This window comes from Opisthocomus hoazin, chromosome 7 (assembly GCF_030867145.1).
Source record: "Opisthocomus hoazin isolate bOpiHoa1 chromosome 7, bOpiHoa1.hap1, whole genome shotgun sequence".
NCBI lineage: Eukaryota > Metazoa > Chordata > Aves > Opisthocomiformes > Opisthocomidae > Opisthocomus > Opisthocomus hoazin.
This window is the reverse complement of record NC_134420.1, coordinates 62,454,931-62,476,159: the sequence shown is the minus strand read 5'-3', so window position 1 is coordinate 62,476,159 and position 21,229 is coordinate 62,454,931. Positions and strand designations below refer to the sequence as shown.

The 21,229-nt window shown below is 43.9% G+C and overlaps 1 protein-coding gene across 1 annotated transcript in view; it reads right to left on the bottom strand.

Moving 5' to 3' along the window:
* Positions 1–21,229, bottom strand: part of RCOR1 (REST corepressor 1) — an 82,750-nt gene that overhangs the window by 2,343 nt on the left and 59,178 nt on the right. Inside the window, exons 4-11 of the mRNA XM_075426587.1 lie at positions 18,535–18,587; positions 14,095–14,256; positions 11,350–11,468; positions 7,886–7,964; positions 3,406–3,600; positions 2,432–2,509; positions 1,662–1,719; positions 895–1,124 (exon numbers count right to left, since the gene is read on the bottom strand). Coding sequence (XP_075282702.1) covers positions 895–1,124; positions 1,662–1,719; positions 2,432–2,509; positions 3,406–3,600; positions 7,886–7,964; positions 11,350–11,468; positions 14,095–14,256; positions 18,535–18,587 — 974 coding nt within the window. The remainder of the gene's footprint in view (positions 1–894; positions 1,125–1,661; positions 1,720–2,431; positions 2,510–3,405; positions 3,601–7,885; positions 7,965–11,349; positions 11,469–14,094; positions 14,257–18,534; positions 18,588–21,229) is intronic.

The following is a 21,229-nucleotide window of genomic DNA, read 5'->3' as shown; positions in this document are numbered from 1 at the left end:
TGAATGCCCGAACAGCAACGTACAAGTGAGCCCGCCATAATCAGGGCAACACAAATACACAGTACACTGAGAAGTCTTTAGTCCATGCAAGACCAAAATTCGCCTTATGCTGTTGACTGTGCTTGCATTTAGAAGATACGGCTTTTGTGCCAAGCTGCCTTATAAAACTAGGCCAAAGGGAGTCCTAGATCAGACATTTTTAACATACAAACCTCTAGTGGGGTTTTTCTTTTGCAACACTGTGTTAATATTACATTTTCATAACTAACTTCCATATTTAAACACTCTACAGTCTCTTACTTAACTTTAAACACACATTGTCTTTGGAGAAGTGTTAACTCCGTGAAGCTCCATCAAGGAGAGGCTGTTTCTAGAATTTCTGTCTTCACAGAAACTGCTGTAAAATCAAGGAAACTTCACCTCTAGGTAATTCCAGAGTGAACAGCTTCACACGCTTGCCTTGTTTATAGCTTTCTTCCCTTCCCCCAAGCGAAACCACTCCATGGTCAGAAATGAAAGAGCAAGCTTTGCCTCAGAAGACTGTACGGTCCCACAAAGCCAAGCCTAGAACAGCTTGGAGAATTGAGTGCAGGGAAAACATCCAAGTGAGATAAAGATGTCTGGGGTTTCAGCAGCAAGAGGCATTAAAACGTCCATATGCTGATGAGATACAGACACTGTCAGAGGACCACAAATTAACTGTTCTCTTTCCGCTGCCATATATGTCTGGAATTCCCAATTCTCAAAATCAGTACTGGAATCTGTATATCCAGAGGAAGTGAAATATGCTGATTGAAGATTGTCAGAAATGGCTTTTGCAAAGAGTATTATATACACATTTATCTGAACTGAGCTCAGATTAGGAATTTTACGTGACTTTTAAAGTGGATTTACCTCATCTTCCTCTTCAGACATTTTAGTGGAATTATCAGGGGATTTTACAGGCTTCTGGCTATTGGTTCCATTTGTCTCCTCTTTGCCATGCTCTGCCTCCCACTCCTGTAGAACTTCATCTATGTTGAAACGACGTCGGTAATTTACAAAAAAGTTTTTCACTTGCACCACAGATTTGTTTCCAATCACATCAGAGATTGCCTGAAAGTCTCGGCCGTATTTCCTGATTGCTAAAATCAACAAATAGAAAAACAAAAGCAATGTGTTATTTCCCCAGAGAACACGAATCAGGCTCAAGTCACAGCATAAGGATCCAAAGCTGAACTTCTGTCAAGGTTTCAAACCTTTCCCAAATTAATCAGGGAGGAGGGGGGTGCATGTGTCTGAACTGGGCAAGAGACACTGCTAAGACTAGCCCTGGAGAAGAGAAGAGAATAGAGGTGTAGTAAAGATGGGAAGAGCCAAATCTACCTGTACTACTTGAGATGTTATATGGGCAAAGAGCATAGCAGTGACTCCAGCAGAGTTTCACTTTCTAAAAGCCTGGAGAAGCAGAGTTTATTTGCAAATACTCATATGGTGCAATTTATACTGCCCCGGGGAGGGGAAGGGGGGATATTGTTTGCTTATTCAATTCCATTCTTTGGGCATTAATACATAGCAATGTCAAAATCCTTCATGAGCCACAGAAGGGAAACACAGCTCTGAAACACAGCAGAGTTTTGATTATCACTAGCTGAAGTACAAACAGACTTGTAGTGCCATACCTTGCACAGCAAGAAGCTGCTCATCTGTGGTCCAACGTGCATTAAATTTCTGAACGGCCTAGACAAAAAAAATTAGGTAACTTCATTTACATAAGCAACAACTTTCACTTGTATCTGAGCTCATGAAAACCTCACAAAAACACAAGAAGGATTTAACTGCTAGTCAAACTGTATCATTCCTTTTAGTAGCAACAATGTTTTCAACAAAGAACTGCATATGACATCCCTTCCTCTGACACACACTGCGCCTGTAAGTCACAGTAACACAAAAACATAGGGAATGGTCTGAGCAGATAACTAAGAGCCACACACTTCCCAAGCACCTGCTTGTTTTTATCACGGACACCCTCTGTAATCTTGGTCAAATTATTTCCAGCATGAGGTGCCAGAGTTGAAAGGAAAACAGCAAAAGCACCAAGTGCCAAGAGAAAGATGGGCCATTAACATCCTCTCCTACATTTCTCAGTATTTAGAGCAAAGCAACTACCTCCCTCGCAAGGGCATACAGATACAACACTGACAAAACATGGGATATCTGGGATACCGGTACTTCTGTTAGAAGCCACTTTCACATGTTAAACACTGCTCTTAACTTTCTTCTCATCTTCTATTTCCATACACAACAACAGTGGATATGGCAATGGTCTTGACTCACAATGACAACTAATAGGACATTGGTCCTGCTTTACTGGCAATGCGAATAGCCCTGGTATGTAAACACAGATTAGCATTTACCTTCGCAATAAACGAGGGTCAGAAAATTATCCTACCTCTGGAAGTCTGTATTGTTCTATACCACCTTCAAGTTTTTCTTTGAGTGCGCTGTTTGTCTGTTTGATATTCTGAATCTGAAAGGAAAGTGTCATCCCTTTAAGAAGCACAAAAAAAAAATTCTTTGGACAAGCCTTCTTCCAGCAGCCCCGACAGGAACCCCACAAGCTCAGTATTCTGGTTTTCCTCACAACCTCCCTCTTCCAAAAAGAAACTTTGTTATATTGGAATACAGGAATGCAGAAGCAGGTGTCACATCAGGAGATCCCATTTAATTTATTCCATCCTGTCTGCAAGTTATTTGGAGCAAGAACTGCCCCAACTTCCAGGTGTGTATAAAGCCCAGCATAAGAAGGGCCCTGTTCACAGCAAGTAATGAATCAACAGCTGCTGGAGAGCTCCGCTTCTCCCAGAGCGCCAAGGAAAAGACTTTAGGCCAAAATACCAATTCCATTAAGTTTAATAAAGAGCTTGAGCCAGATGTCTACTTTAAAAGCAGTGAAAATGGTCAGATCTAGGAAACAAACTGATGTAGTAAATCTGTCTTTACTAACAGATATTTGAAAAACACTTGTTTAAAAGGCAGATCCATCAGGGAAGCAAAAGGTACATAGGAAAGTTTGTATGATGCTTAAGACAGACTAAAACAACCATATCTGCCTGTTCCAAAAGTACCATAGGAAAAGGCCAAGGAAACTGCCTGCTGCAGATGGAAATCAGATACTGCTGAAACCAGTGTCATGATGGAAGTTCAGTTAGAACATTAGTAACTCTGAACTGCAAGAAACACTAAGTTCCAACAAATGTTCCTTCAAGCCAGTGCTATGGACTTCTGCTTGCTAGCAGCTTGTCAATTAAGCCATGTAATGACGTGCATTATCACTGTCAGGCTACAAATTCCTGTGAACTTTGCAGACTGTGACAGGTACTACCACCAAAACCAGCAGTTACTCTTGAACTATCCCACCCATACCTGTCGTTTGGTTGAGACTAACTCCATGTCCAGTTGTCTGAGTACAGTGGTAGCAGCTGTCGCGTTGGCGGAAACAGCCTCCACGTCATCTTGGGAAAGGAACATTCCTTTGGGTGGTTTCCTCTTCGCTCTGTTCTTGGCCTGCGTACTGTGCTTCTCCTTCTTCACCTGAGGAACAGTTTCAGCAGGCGGCACCTGGCAAACAGCAGTCATTTTACAAAACTAGATGATCTTTAAAGGTCCCTTCCAGCTCAAACCATTCTGTGATTCTATGACTTTTAGCCATCGTCAAAGGTTGGAGAATGAAAAAGGTAGCTTGCAGACAGGAAAACATTTTTTGCTTTAAGTGGCATGTCGTACCAACACTGTCTTATACAAATCTCTCCTTTCTCCTAGGCAGTTTTCAATGCAGGTTGTCTTCTCTGCCCGTACTCATTTTGGAATGCACATGCCCAGTTTTCCAGCAGTTAAATATTCTGGTTATTTTCAAACACTCCAAAACCTCTCTTCCTGCTTTCATCACCAGGCCTGAACACACCAGTTTAACTGAACACCAGAAGGAAACAGAGTGGAGTTTGGAGACAGGGGAAGAATGCAACTAGAAGAGTTTAGAGACTTGTTTTTCTACATGTCAGGCAGGAGAAGGAATAAACCAAATTTATTTAAAGGCTGAGGACAAAGGAGTGAGGTGACTACAAAGTAATTCTTAGATTGTTATGCAGTTTCTTGGAATTCAAGTTTTGTTGCATAGCACTGATATATCAACTGTTCCATTAAACCAATGCAGTTTTGCCAACAAAGAAAATTCAAGCCTCTTTTGGAAAAGGAAATATTTCACACACCACTAATTACTTTTATGCCTTCTGTCTAAACTAATGAATTAGGCACATACCTCTAACAGATCGACTAGCTAGGACACTACACTACACATCCTTCTAGACCATATCTGATTCTCTAACACCACAACCATTTCGCCCAGAAGTTATTTTCAACAAGCAACTCCTACCCAATATTTATTACCCAGTGGCTGGAGCCTGGCCAAGAACACAGAGTAGAAGGGTGGCAGGGAGAGAAAAAGCAGAGAGGGGAGGCCACAGATCTGAAATCCTCTAGTTGATCACTGCCAGCTTTAAACACATTGGCTTCACTTAGCGCTATCGTTTCCGTCGTAATTTGCAGCTACATGTTGTTTCTACACAGTTTGCGGCATTTGCTTATTAGGGAGCATTAAAACACTTGCATTCAAGTCCCCACGAGGCTGAGCACAAAGCCCCACGTAAGCACGGGGCTCTGCCTCCCAAAGACAGGAGGACCCCAGCACAGCTGCTGGCAGATAAAAGCTTGTACCTTCTTCATGGGCTCAACAGCCAGAGCCACACAGGAGCAGTTATGTGGACAACTGCCTGTTCTCAATTTTTTTCTTCCCTCCTTTAGCACAAAGGACTCTGATGTCTAAGGCAAGCCCAGGACCAAGAAGTAACTATTGCTGTTGCAGAACAGATACCCTATTTCTTCTTGCAGAAGGGAGTGGGGAGCAGGAAAAACCAGACTGGTTTAGCTATGAACAAGTGAGGTAAGCTCTGCGCTCTGCCTCAGAAGCAAGCACTTTGATAACTGAGACAGATAAATTATTCAACATGGATAGACATTTCATATGTACTCCTATTTCATCTACATACAGACTCTCACAGGATCATGCAGTAATGCCTCAACAGGTTCAGGCTGCAGGTTAACCAACACGCAATGCCTGCAGTGCAAATATCCTACAACGTTAAGGAAAAATGAGAACAGTTTCAAACGATTGCTTTACACAGTTCAAAGAATGTGAAGCCCTTTTGTGTTGTGGACAAGAAGCCAGAGCTCCAGCAGAACAGTTTTTGACAGCTCCAAATGCCTCTAGGCCCTGGTGATATTGTGCAGGCTCTGAAAATTTGAATGTCTACCCTGTCTTGGAAACTCTTGCTTTCCTGGCCACACACATCTCTCTAGAACTAAATCAACACATGAAAACCAGAGAGAATTAAAATGCAGAGATTTAGCAGTGCTTCTCTGATTGTTTAGATATTGCCACTGCTATCCAGTGCACTTCAGTCTTACAAACCCCTTACTACAAACAAGGTCCCCTTCTGCAGATTTCATGGTGTAAAAAGAAAAGAACAAGCTATCTCAAACCATGTAAAAGCAGAAGATGACAAGGGAGACATTTCCAGGAACAGGGAAGACGTGGAGAAAGCAACTCTAGTTCGTGACCTCAGTATTATGGAGTCACTACCTGAGGAAACCTGAATAGTTGCACTAACACTGAAAGTACCAAAAAAAAAAAAAAAAAAAAAAAGGAAGATTCCCCCCCCAATGATCCCCAAAAGAGGAAACAGACGAGATATTTCAGATACTCTGAGAAATCCCAGTATTACTCGGTTAGTCATACAGTAACCGACATGTCTCAGAGCTGGAAAAACCATCTCCGCGGGGTTGGGACAAGGAGGTTCTTTACGGTAAGAGTCCGGGGCTAGTGGTACGTCACCACCCCTGCACGTCTGACCACGTCATTAAAAGAAACTTCACAATCAAGAAAGTACATATCCCCTCCTGGATACCTGAAAATCTCTTTGAGAGAGAGAGAGCAATCAGCCCCAGGCTCAGGTACTGCAAAATCAAATTAAATTAACTCTGAACAAGCTATGCAGGTTATCGGCTTCTTTTTACCCAGCAGTACAATCTCTGTCCAGAGGAGTCCCCCAAAGGTGGCTCGCCATTGCGTACACAGCCAGACTGCACACGCTCCATGAGTTTTGGTCATCTCTCAGATTGCTTAGTGTGCCGTGGCATTAGTGTGACAGCGGGGGCAGTCAGCCTCCTCCCATACAAGACTTTCTACAAAAATGTCTTGATGGTAGCTGTCAGCCACCTGATCTGGTTTGCCCTTACAACAGAGACAGCCAAGTTGGTGAAGAATTACACCTCCTTTTCTGCAGCAAGTTCAGAGCATGCCAGCATTGGTAGGGAAGGAAGCAATAATAAAGGGGATTGAAGGGAGTTCTCTTACAGATGCAAGCTTTCAAAGAGTTTATGGGAAAATTTAAACTTGAAAATTTATTAAAAATAATGGGAAATGAGATGATAGCATTAATTATTTACAAGACACACTGGAGAGCTGCAGCATGCAGCTGCAACTGAGCCAAGAGAGAACCCTTCCACTTTGGGTGTTGCTGAGGCTTTTGCGAACTCAGCTTCTTTTAAGGGTGAATATGAGTGTCTGCCCATCCACTCTGCTCCTAGGAAGTCATCACGGATGCTGGTTCCTTCGGTGGCAGCAACCGAAAAGAAAACTAGGCTTTTCTAGAAAGTCTGTAGAGCACTGACATAGTTGAAGAACAGACTAGAATGCTCTGATTTTTCAGTTATTTCCATTAAAAATAATTTATTAGAGGAATTAATCTCACTGACAGTGACCGACAAAACAGCTGCTCTGGGCTCTTGTTTTTGCCTGTTTGCAATCATGTTTTTAAATGTTTCTATGGGGTTTTTTTCCTACATATATCCTTTTAAAAAATAATTTTAAAAAAATTGAAAGAGAATGACTGTGGGAGAGAAATCAGGCTATGAGAAATCAGGAACGGGAGCTACTTCAAGGAGAGAAGGCCTTAGGGTAAATGTCTTCCTGTAGTACTCACTCACACATATGACCCATGCTGGTGCTGGAGGGCAAGGCTTTTTTATTTAGTAACAGATAACCAGCAGGTTATACACATGAAAATAAAGTATACACTTTTCTGTTCAGCATCACAGACTAGGTTTTCAAAACTGTTGTATTTGTGTGGCTATATTTTCATCCAGAACTGTGTGCCCACTTAAAATATTTGAAATGAGGTGCAATACTATGTTTTAAGTAGACAAAATATTCTGTGCATAACAACAGGTTAAGGCCCCTCTGCCAGACAAAATGAACTGGCCACATAAAAGCTTTCTCCTTCACTGTTCACCACTGTAGCTGCAATCCTGTTGCCACTGAAATCCTCAGAACTATTGCTGAGGATTTCAGTACATCAGGAATTTACCTTGGAATTTAAGGTGTAGATAAACACGCTCTTGCTAGTCTACCTAGAGCAGGTTAAAGGACGTATTTTCCCCTCCACCAAGCCATCTCAGTGGGGACATAAGTGCTTCTACTCCATCTCCACACAGTTAGGTTGATTTAAACCATCACTGGTTCAAGCTAACACAGCCAAGCTTGAATCAAAGAGACTAGAAACATTCAGATAGTACATTATCATGGGATAGTAAAGTCTTATATTTTTCAAGCTCCATCCATAATAACTTATTTGTCTATACTTGTCTTGATCTAAGAATAACTCTGAAGACAATTCTTGTATGACAACTACATAAAGCACAAATAAAGAAAATAAGATATTGTCAGCTTCCACACAAAGTAGCTAGTAAGTAAACAGTTCCATTTGTACAGTAGTAAGAAAAGAATTACCTCCTTTTTGCTCTCCTTGTTTTGTTCAATGTCAATATCCAAAGCGTTATTTCCATTTGCTTCCTCCATTTCATCCTCACTAGAAGACAAAAGCAACCAGTACTGTATTTGTTTGTGAGGCTCTCTTTTTCTATAAATAGCATGCTAAAAGAAATGCACAGATACAATAGCAAGTCCAACAGCTTCCTTTAGTTTTATTCCAAAGGGTGTTTTTTTTTTTAGGGGGTCAGGTTTTTTGGTTTGGGTTTTTTGTTTGTTCTTAAGTCAAGAAATTCTTAATTGTAAAAATACTAGGGACCATGTCTTGTAAAGAAACTCTCAGTAGTGTACTTAGACAAAATGTCTGCTCAGATGAAGGCAAGATACATGAAATTGATTATACAAGTTATCTTCTAAAGAACACAAGACACTGAATGTTTTAACTTTAGGCAACTTCAGAAAAAAACAAAGACTTAGAACTACAGCAAGTAGCTAAAACAAGGATTTCATACAACTCCTTAACATTTAGCAACAGACATGCACAAGATGAACTCCCTCAGAAACAAGCCTAAAAAATGTAATAATAGGCATGAAATTAGAGCCGTATCGAAAGTGACCTTGGCACACCTGGCCAGTTTGGCTTCATCAGAACTTTAATCAGACATCAAATCGAATGTATTTTCACCATTTAGAATTTTTGTACTGCACACAACTAAAGTTAATTGCACCATTTGGGATGATGCCCAGAAACAGAAGAAATAAACTGACCTAATCATAGCTTTTCTCTTTTTTTTTTTTTAATCAAAAAAATAAACCTATTTTGTCTCATCAAACTTCACAGCCTCGGACGAGGAACTTCGGCTGGTGCAGCAGGTCAGAGCACCAGGGCACAGCAGGGCTGTGCAGCGCAAGCCCAGCAGCACGGTGTGCTGGAGCCAGTCGGGGTGCCTTCACGTGGGGTCGGGGGACAGCAAGCCCGGCGGGGGCCATGAGCACGGCTGCACATCTCCCCGCTGCAGTGACGCCCTGGGCAGGCATAGCCTAAGGAGGAACATGCCAGGTGGCTTGAGCAGGCATCCATCTTCACAACAGCAGTCACTTGTACAAGCAGCTCCTACTCGTCCCAGTCGCCTGGCTCACGAGCCGATTCACAAGACATTTAGTCTGTGTAATCGCCGCTCCAGGGAATACTCACAAGCACTCCCTCCCAGAGCTGCATGCACAAAGCTCCTTGCGTACAACTAAGAACAGCTACTGAAAACCTGGTCCCAAATGCACCGGAGCTATTTTAGTGACAAACTGAGGGGTTGGGGAATTTCCCTGCCTAGCCACAGAAGAGATACAGCAGTATTTGAGTGAGATACCTCAGACTGCCTCTTCTCTTAACGCTATCTCCATAAGAGCTTCCGTGCATTCTCACCTAGGTTCAGATTTCAGCCTTTCTGCAAAGGCCAAATCCCCACGGGCTTTGCTGTGCTCATAGTTTGCTTCTTTACTCCAGTAAGTTCCCTAGACATGAGCTAGATCAAAACCCACCCACTCATTTCTGCAGTTTTAGACATTGATCACTTAACTGAAAAACATTTCTGAAGTTTTGCCAACACCCAATGGCACTGTACCCGGGCACCCCAAACTCGCCCAGCTTTACTTCCACACCTCGCACGACTGCACTGACAAATCCTTCGGGGCTGTAGGGCTCGGACTATTTCACACAATGGAGGGGAAGGAGGGAACTCAAACACCAAGCTGATGGCCTGGTGCTTTAGCTTGCTGCAGATGCAAACCAAATTACGCATTTCCAATCCAGCTGCCTTCCTGAAAGGTTACAAACTTACAGCACATGGCAGCCCATACAATAACCAGATGGAGTGAGTTGCTGCTTTTCCCAGCAAACAGTCGTAGGTATCGGAGAGGTGCATTTCCGAATTGCAGTAATTTAATTTATGAGTACAGAACAAAAATAGAGAGGTTGTATTAAAAGAGCCTAAACTACATAGTACGAGACAAACACACACTCCTTATAAGAGATTCCCACCACCACCACCATTAGTAGGAAAATTAAACAAACAAAAAAAAAGGCGGGATGGGGAAAATAAAAAAAATTAAGACAGCCTTTGCAGAGCAGGGAAAAGAATGGAAAAAGCAACTCAGGTCAGAGAAAGCCAACCAAATACCAGACAAGTTGGCTGGTAGTATTCTCCCTGGCCCTGCCTGTTAAGCAAGCATGGTTGATCTAATGGAGAGATGGGAGAGGTTGAGTGAGTCACTGGTGTAGTACAGCTCAACGCTGGAAATGCATTTCTTCCCCCCTCCCAAACAGGGCTTATACACACTGGAGCCAGCATACAGCTCCCTGGAAGTGCTAGAGCAGCAACTCCTTTGACAGAAAAGCTTTGGCAGAATTTTGCCCAATTAAGCTAGGAGTCTTCCAAAGCCAGGCACACCTCAAGTTTGGTCTGCAAAGACATTAACTGCATTTTAGAGCAGGTTGAAAAGGCACCTTCATCAAGCAGATGAAGTTGCCGCTGTTTAGAAGGTTCTTCCCCCACATACGCACACCTCAGGCCACCACATTTCTGAGGCCCTGGCAGCTCCAGAACTGGGCAAAGTCACTGAGTGGCAGTTCTAACCATACAGATACTTCTAGCAATACACACAAGGCCACTGGCCGACATATCTTCAAGGACTTGCGTGGGTATCTAGGAGGGCGAACTTGTAGGCAAAGCTGCACAAGCAGGAGTCAAGCTCATCTGCTGAAGCTCAGTGGTTAGTGACCTCCCGAACACCACCACCCTCATCCAAATCCTAATGCACCCAGGACTCCTTGGGACACCTCATCTGAAGATCCCCTGTGCTACCCTCTTCTCAGTCACTCAAAACCACAGCCTTAACTTCATCTTTCTCAGGGAACAGAGCTTGGCCTGACAGCCTTATACTGGCAACAATTTTCTAAGTACAAGGCAGGGGAAGGGGGTGTGTGTGCATATGCACAGGCTGAGGGGTGCTGCACTGGTGCCTGTTCCCCATCAAGTGCATGTTCTCATTCTACTGAGCATCCCATGGAGAAATAAAGGCAGATTTCTAGCTCTTGCATTACTTCCTTTTACTGTCTTTCTTATCAGCTTTTCTGGCTCTGCTGACAACAGTGCCAATCAGCTTGTAAGCAGTTTTAATTTCATTTTCTCCACCCTCAAGCAGTATCAGAAAAAAAGCTTCTAGAGTCTTGGGACAGTGATCACTGCACTAGCGGACAATCAGGAATTGCACACTGTTGACAAAGGGAGCACACCTAATTGCTGACAGACTCCTTTTGGCTTTAAGCAAAGCAAAACACGCACAGCAGGGAAGAGGTGGGGGGAAAGAAGGTGTGGTACCAGGAAACACTATGGGAAAATCCTACATCTTACAAGCTAACAGGAATCTCTGAAATAGTCTAAAGAAATCAGTGTGCATCAATACACAGCCTTTCTTGCTTGCAAACCTACCTTTCCTCACGTTCCCTTTTTTGTTTACGAGCATGACGGTCCATCACGCTAGTTTTAGTCCTTGTCTTCTTCCAGGAGTAGTAAAATTTCACCAGGCTGGCTATTGATTTGTCAGGAAGCTGTAAATTAAACATGTATCCTTTTATATGTTTATATGTAAAGTATCCCCAGGAGTTCACATACAATTGGTCTGTTTTTGTCAAGGAACATCTGATCTCTCTACATTGGATTCTCTCAAAGGCTGGCAGTTCCACAGCCTTTCCAAAAATGATCGATGGGGCAGTGTTTCAGGTTAATGCCTACTATTTAGGAGTCAAAATTCTCTGAAGAGCATCTCAGCAAACCTCCACTCACCAGACAGGTAGCTGGTTCCCTTCAGAATAGAGGAACATAGCAAAAGCAAATACAAACGGGGCCTTGAAACTGAGATAACAGTTTTAAAAACCAACACAGGCACATGTAAGCAACCACACGAACTGCTGAATTGCAGGCTACATCCCAAGCATATCTTTGGTGTTTGGTTAAAAAGGCTTATTCACACCATTCACATGATGAAGCCTATTCAAAGGTCTCAACAAAAGATGTTTTCAAAAGGTGAAACATTACTGTATGGTGAACTGAGGATATAGGAAAACACGAGTCTCAGAATTTTTTTTTTGTGTCCTCTTACATTACTGTCATTGCCCTGTAGCTATGAATGAAAAGTCTGCCTCCTCCAAAAAGTGTTAAACTACATTAAGACTAATTCTCTACTACTGAGGTAGTCTGCATGGATGTTCTTACACAGGACTTCTACCTGGTAAAAGTCCAGCCTTTCTTGTTGAATAAAACACGTTTTAGATAAGTGTCTGATTCAGCTTGGAGGGCAGGATGGGTGGGAAGGAAAATAAAACTGTGAGCAAGAGCCAGATCTCTCTTCTTCAGATACCGCAGTTTAAGTCTTCACTTGAGATCAGCCTGGTTCTCAGACTGCAGGTTGACTTAACAGTAGATCACACCGAACTACCACCTTGGCTCACAGCTGCACACAGGAATGAATCCACCTAAACTGGCAAAGCACAGGCGCTATGTCGATGTTGTGTTGCCGATAGCCATGCAGCAGGCTGGTATGCTGGAATTAGAGAGTTCCACAGAACAAACTTGGGGACAAGGCTGTACGTGACAAATATCAGCTTGACTACAAACACATACTAAGAGTGCCAAAATATCAGAACCAGCTCTGGTAAATAATGTAACTCACTTTTCATTCTCTTGCTTCAATTATATTTTCCCTCAGTTCCAAGCTGCATTGGTGCTAATGGGGCAGCATATATAAACTAACAACTAACGTGCTCCCAAGCCATTGGTTCCTGTCCCCTGCTAAACACAAAGCTTCAGGCCCTTTAATTCCTTTTATGCAGGATGGCTTTTCTGGGAGCAACAGTAAAAAAATACCATTACCTAGGGAACAGTGCACGAGCTTGGCATCCCTCTATTGGAATGCACTTCACTCGGACAGTCATGCTTCTGCACATAAACCGAATTGAGAATGTCTTGCTTTGGCATTTAACCAAGCAATAGGACAGGTTTTATGTTTTCTTTTTTCCCCACGACATTCCCCATCCACCCCCCCCACCCCCGTTTTTTTCCCTCTCCTGTGCAAGAACAGAGGAATAAAGAAGAAAACAGCTTCACCCTTCAGGAATCCACAACTCTCCAGACCGTCTGTATCAGCTGTCCATAGTATATACAAGCCCCATCATTGGGCCCAAGGGAGTGGGAGACCCTAGACTTCAAAAACACTTGGAAGCAAATGCCAGTGTAGGAAGCAGGAGGATATGAGGAGAACGAGTCTCTTCCTGCCACCCTTTTGAAAAGGGACCTGGCAGTTTTGCTTCATACTTGGGAGGCAAGTTGCCTTGTGCTTTTCAGCAGGATCAGCAACACAGATCTTCCCACATGCTTTAAAGAGGCTGAATGGACTGCAACAGCTAGGCTCACTTCAAAGGGTCACTGCCAACACAACCAGGTCCTGCTGGAACACTCAAGAGGCACTTTACTGAAGGAGAGCATAGAAAAAAGTCTGGTTCCCACCCAGGTGATGAACCACTTGAAGAAACTCTCAAGATATAACTAATAAAAATTTTTACATCCCATCCTCTCCCTCTTTTAAAAGAAAATTGCACACACCCCACCCTTTCAGGCAGAAACCTACCCTTGAATTTTCCAATTACAGTTAAAAAAAAAAAAAATATCACTACCAACTGAAAGAAAATGACTGAATAGTTCCAGTGATGTATAAACCTCCATCACAGCATCCACTGCCAGCCCCAAATGACATTAAGCACAAACTTCACAGTCAAATAAAATGAATTCCTAAAAAGCAGGCTATAAGAAAGGAACTCAACTTTGCACAGAGATGATCTTCACTCTCTGTGTGGGTGGGCACCTGTGTACAGACCATGCCTGAACTCCAGCTGAGACAAACACTACCATAGAATGCAGGGGACTGTAAACTGTAATTTCCAACAAAAAAAAAATTCACAGCCCAAGTTTATCCTGAACCAGTAAAGCACTTCAGGAAAACACTTCTACAGAGACTCTGGAAGCAATGTGGTTTCTTTCTATTCATGATATTATTTTTCCCCTAACATCCTCTTTGGCCTGTTCTCTCCCAAGAGCATTAGACAGGAGTTCAGCACAATCAGCACGAAGACAACGGTCCAACTGCCTGTTCTGCTTTTCCATTCCTGTGACACCACTTACCATCTGCTGGATCCTGTGAAAGGTTTTCCCATGGAAACTGAAGGCCTGTTCAAACAAGACCTTGTCTTCCACTGTCCACTCATCCGGGAATGGAGTAAAGTTTGGCAGATCTGCCAAAGACTTCTCAATGTCGTGCTTGTGCCAAAACAGCATCCCAAGGGCCTAGAAATAACAAGGACACCAAGGGGACAACTGTAATCACAAGAAACACTATTATATGCATGCAGAGGGAAAGCTACAGCATTTTTCTCAGGCAACACGTTAGACAATTCTCAACTACATCAGACACTTCTGTGTGCAAGAAACCTGGAATCTGACCCCCCACCCTGCTAGGTTTTGAAGCCCAGCTTGAAATTTATTTCATCTACACAGGTAGTAATGTAATAAGAGGGTAGCAACAGAAAGGGGGAGAGAAGAAAACTGAAGAAATTACTCCAACTTTACTGATCATGGTACGCACAGGAAGGCTAAGCAAAGACTTGGCAAGATTACCCAAAAAACAGGCTGGACTAAAGTAAGCTTCTTGCCAGTGCTGAACTCCCATCATGTCCTAGTTTAGTGTTGACTGGGGGGTTTTATGGTTGTTTAGGGTGCTCTTTTTGAGGGTGAGGGGGAAAAACGGGAGAAGATGAGGAAAGAACTGGAAGGAAAAGCAGAGAGCATGCACAGCCTCGACTTGCTGCTAAGACATCCCTGGCCCCAAAGAGGAACAAATCCCACTCACTTTGGGGGCTGCTCATTTGTTCCCTTCCAAGATGTCCCGTTTCACTGTTGCAGTCTCTGGTTCTTGGTTCCACAAAGTGCATGTGCTGTGCTTCACAGCCTGCAAACTGTCCCCCCCCTCAGCCCAAGACGCGTGCTCACAGCCACCCCTCTCCCAGGGGCACGTAGCCCCTGCGCATTATGACACAGCACTGCATCTGGCATGCCAGCGACCACCGCAAATCATTTCGGGAAGGCCTGACGATGCAGAGCTAGAAACCAGCCTTTCGCAATGGTTGTAAAGTGAAAACAATCCCTAACATGCTGAGTAAAACATCAGAGTAACCTGCTCGTCATATGCAAACTCAGCTCAGGTTTCACAGCCGCAGTCACCCTCATCTAGCAGTTTCTCCCTGGCCACTCAGAGCCTACAAAGTCCCTCCAGCTTTGGGGTTTCCCCATTATGCTTTGCTATGCAAAAAGCAGTTCCTTTATGGGATCTTGCTCCCCTGAGATTCTACAGAGAGTATGTGTATAAATATTAGTGTTATCCATAATCTCATCCTGACTGGCCTCTCGGTGCTGCCCAGGCACCCTCTCCTCCCTCCTGCCACCGTGCAGAACAAGTAGCAGCCTTGGTTGCAGCACAGCCACTTGAGATGTCACAGGAGCCACAGAGCCACTTATCTCCAACCACTCTGGCAAGCACAGGGCCAAAGAAACTATTTTGCAGTCGCAAAGGACCGAGTTCTCTCCTCTGCCATCCCTTTCAGCTTCAGATATGAGCTGTACCAAATATCCCTGTGAGAAAGCAAGGGAAAAAACAAGGAGGGAGACATTCTGAGAGGGCAGAGCAGTGTTAAATACCACTAAGGTGCTAGTGAGGGCTGAGGGGACAGTTGCTTATACAAAGCAAAAGTCAAAAAAGGTTTTCCTTATAGGCTTCTTTAACAGGAGAGCGGTATTCCTCCACCCCGTGCTGCCCTAGCAGAGCTCTGCACTCACACACAGGCAAGTACACAGCTTTTCCAGCCTCCGTTGTCCCAGGGCGTCTGACACAGGCTGGCAGGAGAGCACAGCTCGCAGCCAGACTTGCTGTTGTGCTCCCAAAAGCCTGTGACTGCCACGGCTCGGCACAACCACCTACCGCAGCTTGCCAACGCCAGCTGAAGTGGGCTCGCCATGCCGGAGCTCGCCCGCCCGCCGGAGCCTGCCCTCCGCCTGCCCTCGAGCTGGCGAGGCTGCAGGGACTCCCACCAGCGCGGAGCCAACAGCCGGGCACCCGGCCATGGGCAAGAAGAGAAGGGAAGAGGTAGAGGGGCCACGCGCAGCACCGATGCGGCCAGCTGGACGGGAAAGCCGCAGGGCAGGGGAGTGCTGGTGCACGCCCCAGCTGCCCTGCCAGACAGCTCGCCGCTTGCTTCCACAAACCGGCACGTCTTCAAACGCAAGGTAAGTTTTGGGCAGGGGGCACAGACGGAAGAAGGGGAATCTCTGCGCGATGACTGTCAGCCAAGCCACCTGCACAAGGGTCCAGAGAGACTGGCTGTCGGGGGGGATGCACGTGTGGGAAAGGGCTGCCTCGGCCAAAGCCCAGAGACGGTGGCCAAATGCTAAAAAGCTAGCTCTGACTGGCTTCCAGGGAGTCCGTATCAGCTTGTCCACAGCTACCCAGCCAACAGCAACTCTGATGATACCTGCTGAAGGGAAAGCATCCCTTGTGACACAACAAATCATCCTGATTTGAAAGCCCTGACACTTGTCTCTATAATACAAAATGAGTACCTGCCTTCAGAGCCCTACAAGATAGATCCTCTCCAGTTATTTGCTGGAATTGCCTAGCTTAGCTGTCTAGAAAATCCCAAAGGACCTGGGAAACATGTTTAAATCCAGAGTATTATGTGAGAGTGCTAGGGAAGGAGAAAATTTTTAGGAGTTGGGACATTTACTAAAACTATTACTTACAAACTAAACGAGGGCAGATTCAGATTAGATATTAGGAAGAAATTCTTCACCATGAGGGTGGTGAGACACTGGAACAGGTTGCCCAGAGAAGCTGTGGATGCCCCCTCCCTGGCAGTGTTCAATGCCAGGTTGGATGGAGCTCTGAGAAACCTGCTCTAGTGGAATATGTCCCTGCTCATGGCAGGGGGGTTAGAACTAGATGATCTTTAAGGTCCCTTTCAACCCTTACCATTCTATAATTCTATGATTTTTAAAAGTTGCTCAGACACTTTACATCCTGGTGTGGCGAGTCCCACAACTTCTACTTCAGTGCACAGCAGAGGGGAGAAAAATGGAGATAAAGTCCTTGAGGAATGAGTGAGAGGTCTGCAATTCCAACATCAAAATGTATGCAAATCTGTAAGCCAAATATAAGTTTTTCAAAACACAAGAATTCAGGGTTTTTTTTCAAAATCTCAAGCTTAGTTCTGATCAGTCTTCCGGATCAGCCTACAGTGTCTAAACAACACTTCTCCACTAAAATAATGAAACCTGGTTTTACTACCCTGAGACAATCTCTTCCAGTAAATATTACCCACGATATCCAATACTAGGATATACCCATCTCAACTGAGGTGAGCTACCATACTTATTTTGATTCAAGTTCACAGCCCTTTGGTGCCTTTGCATTCCTTTTTTTGCTGTTTTCTGCTCTTAGAAACTATAAATATCAAGTCTGATCATTCCTGGCTTCGCTGGAAATTTTTCTGGCTATCTCAACTTCAGTATTCTTGTTCCACAAGAAGTCTTTTTGAGCATGAGTAGCAACCACTGAAAGTCTGACTCAAAGATGACAGCAGAGTCATCTGAACAGAAACCCTTGCTCGTCCAAATCATTAGTTTCTACACTCACAGCCTTTGCCTGAACAACATCATAAACTTTCAAGTTTTCATAGAATCCCCTTGTAGAGACAGTACGTAATTTGCCAATACAGTAAGTCATGAGATTCCCCACCTTCCCTTTCCAGGCAAGTATTAGCGCATAAGGAAACTCCACAGAATTCAGAAAAGCTTCCCAGGCACAGGTCTACTCATGTCCCCAGATGAGGGTTGAAATCGATGTTAGTTAACACGGGGAAAGATTTGTATACAATCCTAGACCACATGGAGTAAAGGAGAGGTCTGCTCCTCAGACCAGGATCTCCATGCCTAGGCTAAAGGCACTGGCTCACCTCAGGGACAACTAGTGAGGTTGTCCACTGCTACTGCACATGCATCTGAGGTGCTCATCTATGAAATGCAAAGTTCTTTGCAGCACAGTTATAAGGTAAACAACTGTGGATATTGGTTCACCTCAGAAAAGCATATGATGGTTCAGTAGCTCATTAATAGCTGCCAAGACATCCATGAAGCAGAGATGGAGCAGTCAACTGGAAATCACAATGCAATCAGGCAGCTGTCCGAAGACAAGCCAGTCTTTTTAACATTGTTTAGGGGTTCTAAAAGTGTTCAAGTGATAGTCACCACTGGAAGCATAATACTCATGGCCAAACTCCACTAGAAATTACAATGGTTTTGTTTTCCTTCTCTTGACTCTTGGTGTAAAACTAGGGATGAACTCCATATCCCCAGAGCACAGGTTACTATTAGGAACAGTCAGCTCTGGAAGAAGTAGGAGAGGAGAAAAACACAGACAGTACAAAAGGGAAGAAGCAGTTCTAGACAGTCACTTTAAGTCATGTTTTAATACCTGCTGAAAAAGATATTAAAATAAAGTATTCAAAGAGTTGTTACCTGCTCCATATTGTATCCATGCTTCTCTTTAGCAATGGCAATATATTCATCCACTGAAAAACAAAGAGAAGGTATAAGAGCATTTCATATAATGATCTCATCTCCTCTTCCCTTCCCCTTTCCAGTCTAAAACCCAATCCTAGAGCTCTGACTTCAGTCATGGTCATTGCATCCTCCACAGAGGACTCTCATGAATAGCTGCTGCTTCCAACAATTCAAGAGAGGGAGGAAACCAGAAAAAAATGACAGTCACCAGATAAACTACTACATATTTTCCTTAACAAACCTAAATATTGCATGATATCCAATCCAGTTCCAGTACTTATGAAAAAAAGCATATAATATTTCAGAACTTGTTCACCAAAACTATAGACATGACTGCCTCAGCTACTTTTTGGGCTGTTTGTTGGTTGGTTGGTTGGGGTTGGGGGGGTGGGGTGTTTGTTTAAATCCCCCAAAGCAATTGTTTTCTTAAGAACAAAAACCCCCAGACAAAAATCCATACATTCTAATACTACCAGGCTTAGTGTTGCACAATCACTGCAGGTATCTTGGCAAATAATTCAGCCCTTGTGCCTCAGCAATTTTCATTTTGGACCAAACCCCATCTCTATGTATTATTAGGCCCCCATGAGCTTTTAACCTTCACAATGTGAAGATGCCCTGAGGAGTTATATTTTCTATAGATGGAGTGAAACCCTAATGTCTCTTTCAGTATGAGTGACTGAGCTGATGTTGTATCCAACAGCACTCATCTGAGAGGACTGGATCAAAGTCAGTACCAGTGGTGGTGTTCTGAAGTCTGTGCCCTTGTGCTTGATCATTATTAAACGCACTGCAATGATAACAACACCCTTGAAAAAAAATTTGAGCTAAAAGGTGAAACTCCTACTTCACCAAATAGAGTGGAAGATGCTGTAAGTATTGATTGTCTGTAGGATCCTCAACGTGCTAGTATCCCGAAAGACTTAGAGCTGGTACACACAGCCAGAATTCTCATTCTTCTACAAGTTTTGGACTTCAAGACAAGTCACTTAGCAATGAACTCAAAAATCATTCCCCTTTCCTTCTCTGCAGATACCCAAGGAGGGATGCAAGCAAATTCCTGTGCTGAGCACCCGACCCATGGAAAGCATGCACAGCACCTCTGAAAGGAAATGGTTCTGTGCGCACTGCAGCTAAGGAAGCCACATTTCCCATGGTTTGGGCCTCACGATTAACTTCAGCTCTCATACGTGCTTCTCCCACGTCTGCCTTTATGAGCACTCTCACATGGAGTCTCTGATGTCTAATAGCACAGCATTTCTTAAAGCCTTTCCTTCAAGCTGGAACACTCCTCAATTCTTCCTTCAACTGTGCAAACTAAGCAACGAACTCAAAAGGTACTGGGAAAACAGAGAGGACAGATCAGAAAATGCACAGCAGGAGAGCACCAGCCTTTTATTTTCAGCTTGTCATCAATGCAAAGAAATTAAATCTAGGTACTTAAAGTAGACGTCCCATCTTCCTAGGCAATATGACATGTGATATCAGTGCTGGCCCTTCATTTGGAAAGGAGATGCGTTAGTCAATTTTCACACAATGACGTTGCAAAAAAAGGCTTTAAGTGCCATGGAAAAGTCTATGAGAACATTAGTACAGCCACACATTGTGGCAGGACCAGAGCATGCAGCAAATACAGGCACAGTTCCACGTCAGCAAGGACACTCCATGAGGTTCTTGCTCTTCCAAGAGCACTCTGCAGGGGCTGATGAACTTGTTTGTTGGACCATGTTCTGGATACATCCAGTGAACATTTTATTAGCACTTTGGAGAAAGGTGTAGCCACAATCATTCATACGCACCCCTGCAGCACAAATGCCATCTGCCTCTCCAAGTCAACAAACTGTTTCTAAGGACCAGGCTGAACTGGGATGAAAACCAACCCTTCCTGCAAACAACCTTTTCTTCCACAAGGCAACCATAATAAAATAGTTGCACAGACAGTGAAGGCAACAGCAACAGTGATAGAAACTGCTTAGGCTGAAATCGCTGCATTGCCTAACAGAACATCCTGAGGGTTACCAATGGGTAGGAACCTCTGAAATAAAACAAAACAAACAACAACACGTGTCGTTCCCCCCCCCCCCCCCAAAAAAAAAAAAAAAAAAAAGCAAAACACAAACATTTGCAAAACCACTTGCCAAGGGGAAAACACGATCCAGGACCACTACACAGGGGAAATGGGGACAGGGAAGGGAACACCCTCATCCCTACAGACCACCCCTTCCCTCCCCTCCACACACCAAACAGGGCAGGGAACATCAATAGGATATGGGCAGAAGAGCGACTTCAGATGCTTCCATGCTTCCTAACCACACCAAAAACAAAGGCTGCCAGGAAACCCTACGTACAGCATTTCCCTGTACTTCAGCTAAATGCTCTCAGCTTGCTTAGGACAGGTCTTGCACATGCAGTGTTATATATTTTGTCTAACGGGGAGGTGAAGGAAGAGGGAAGGAAAGGAGCTGAATTCTCTGAAGTCCAAGGCTGAATTAAGCTCTTGAATGCTAAGTACTGCTGCATTAACTAGCTCGCTTTCACTGTGGGAAGATCTACAGTTCCTGATTTGACTTCAGCATCTTATCCTTTAATATATACAGAGAAGAGATGAGGTCGTTCTCCTTTCCAGTGTATTATCTTTCTTATGCCAGAT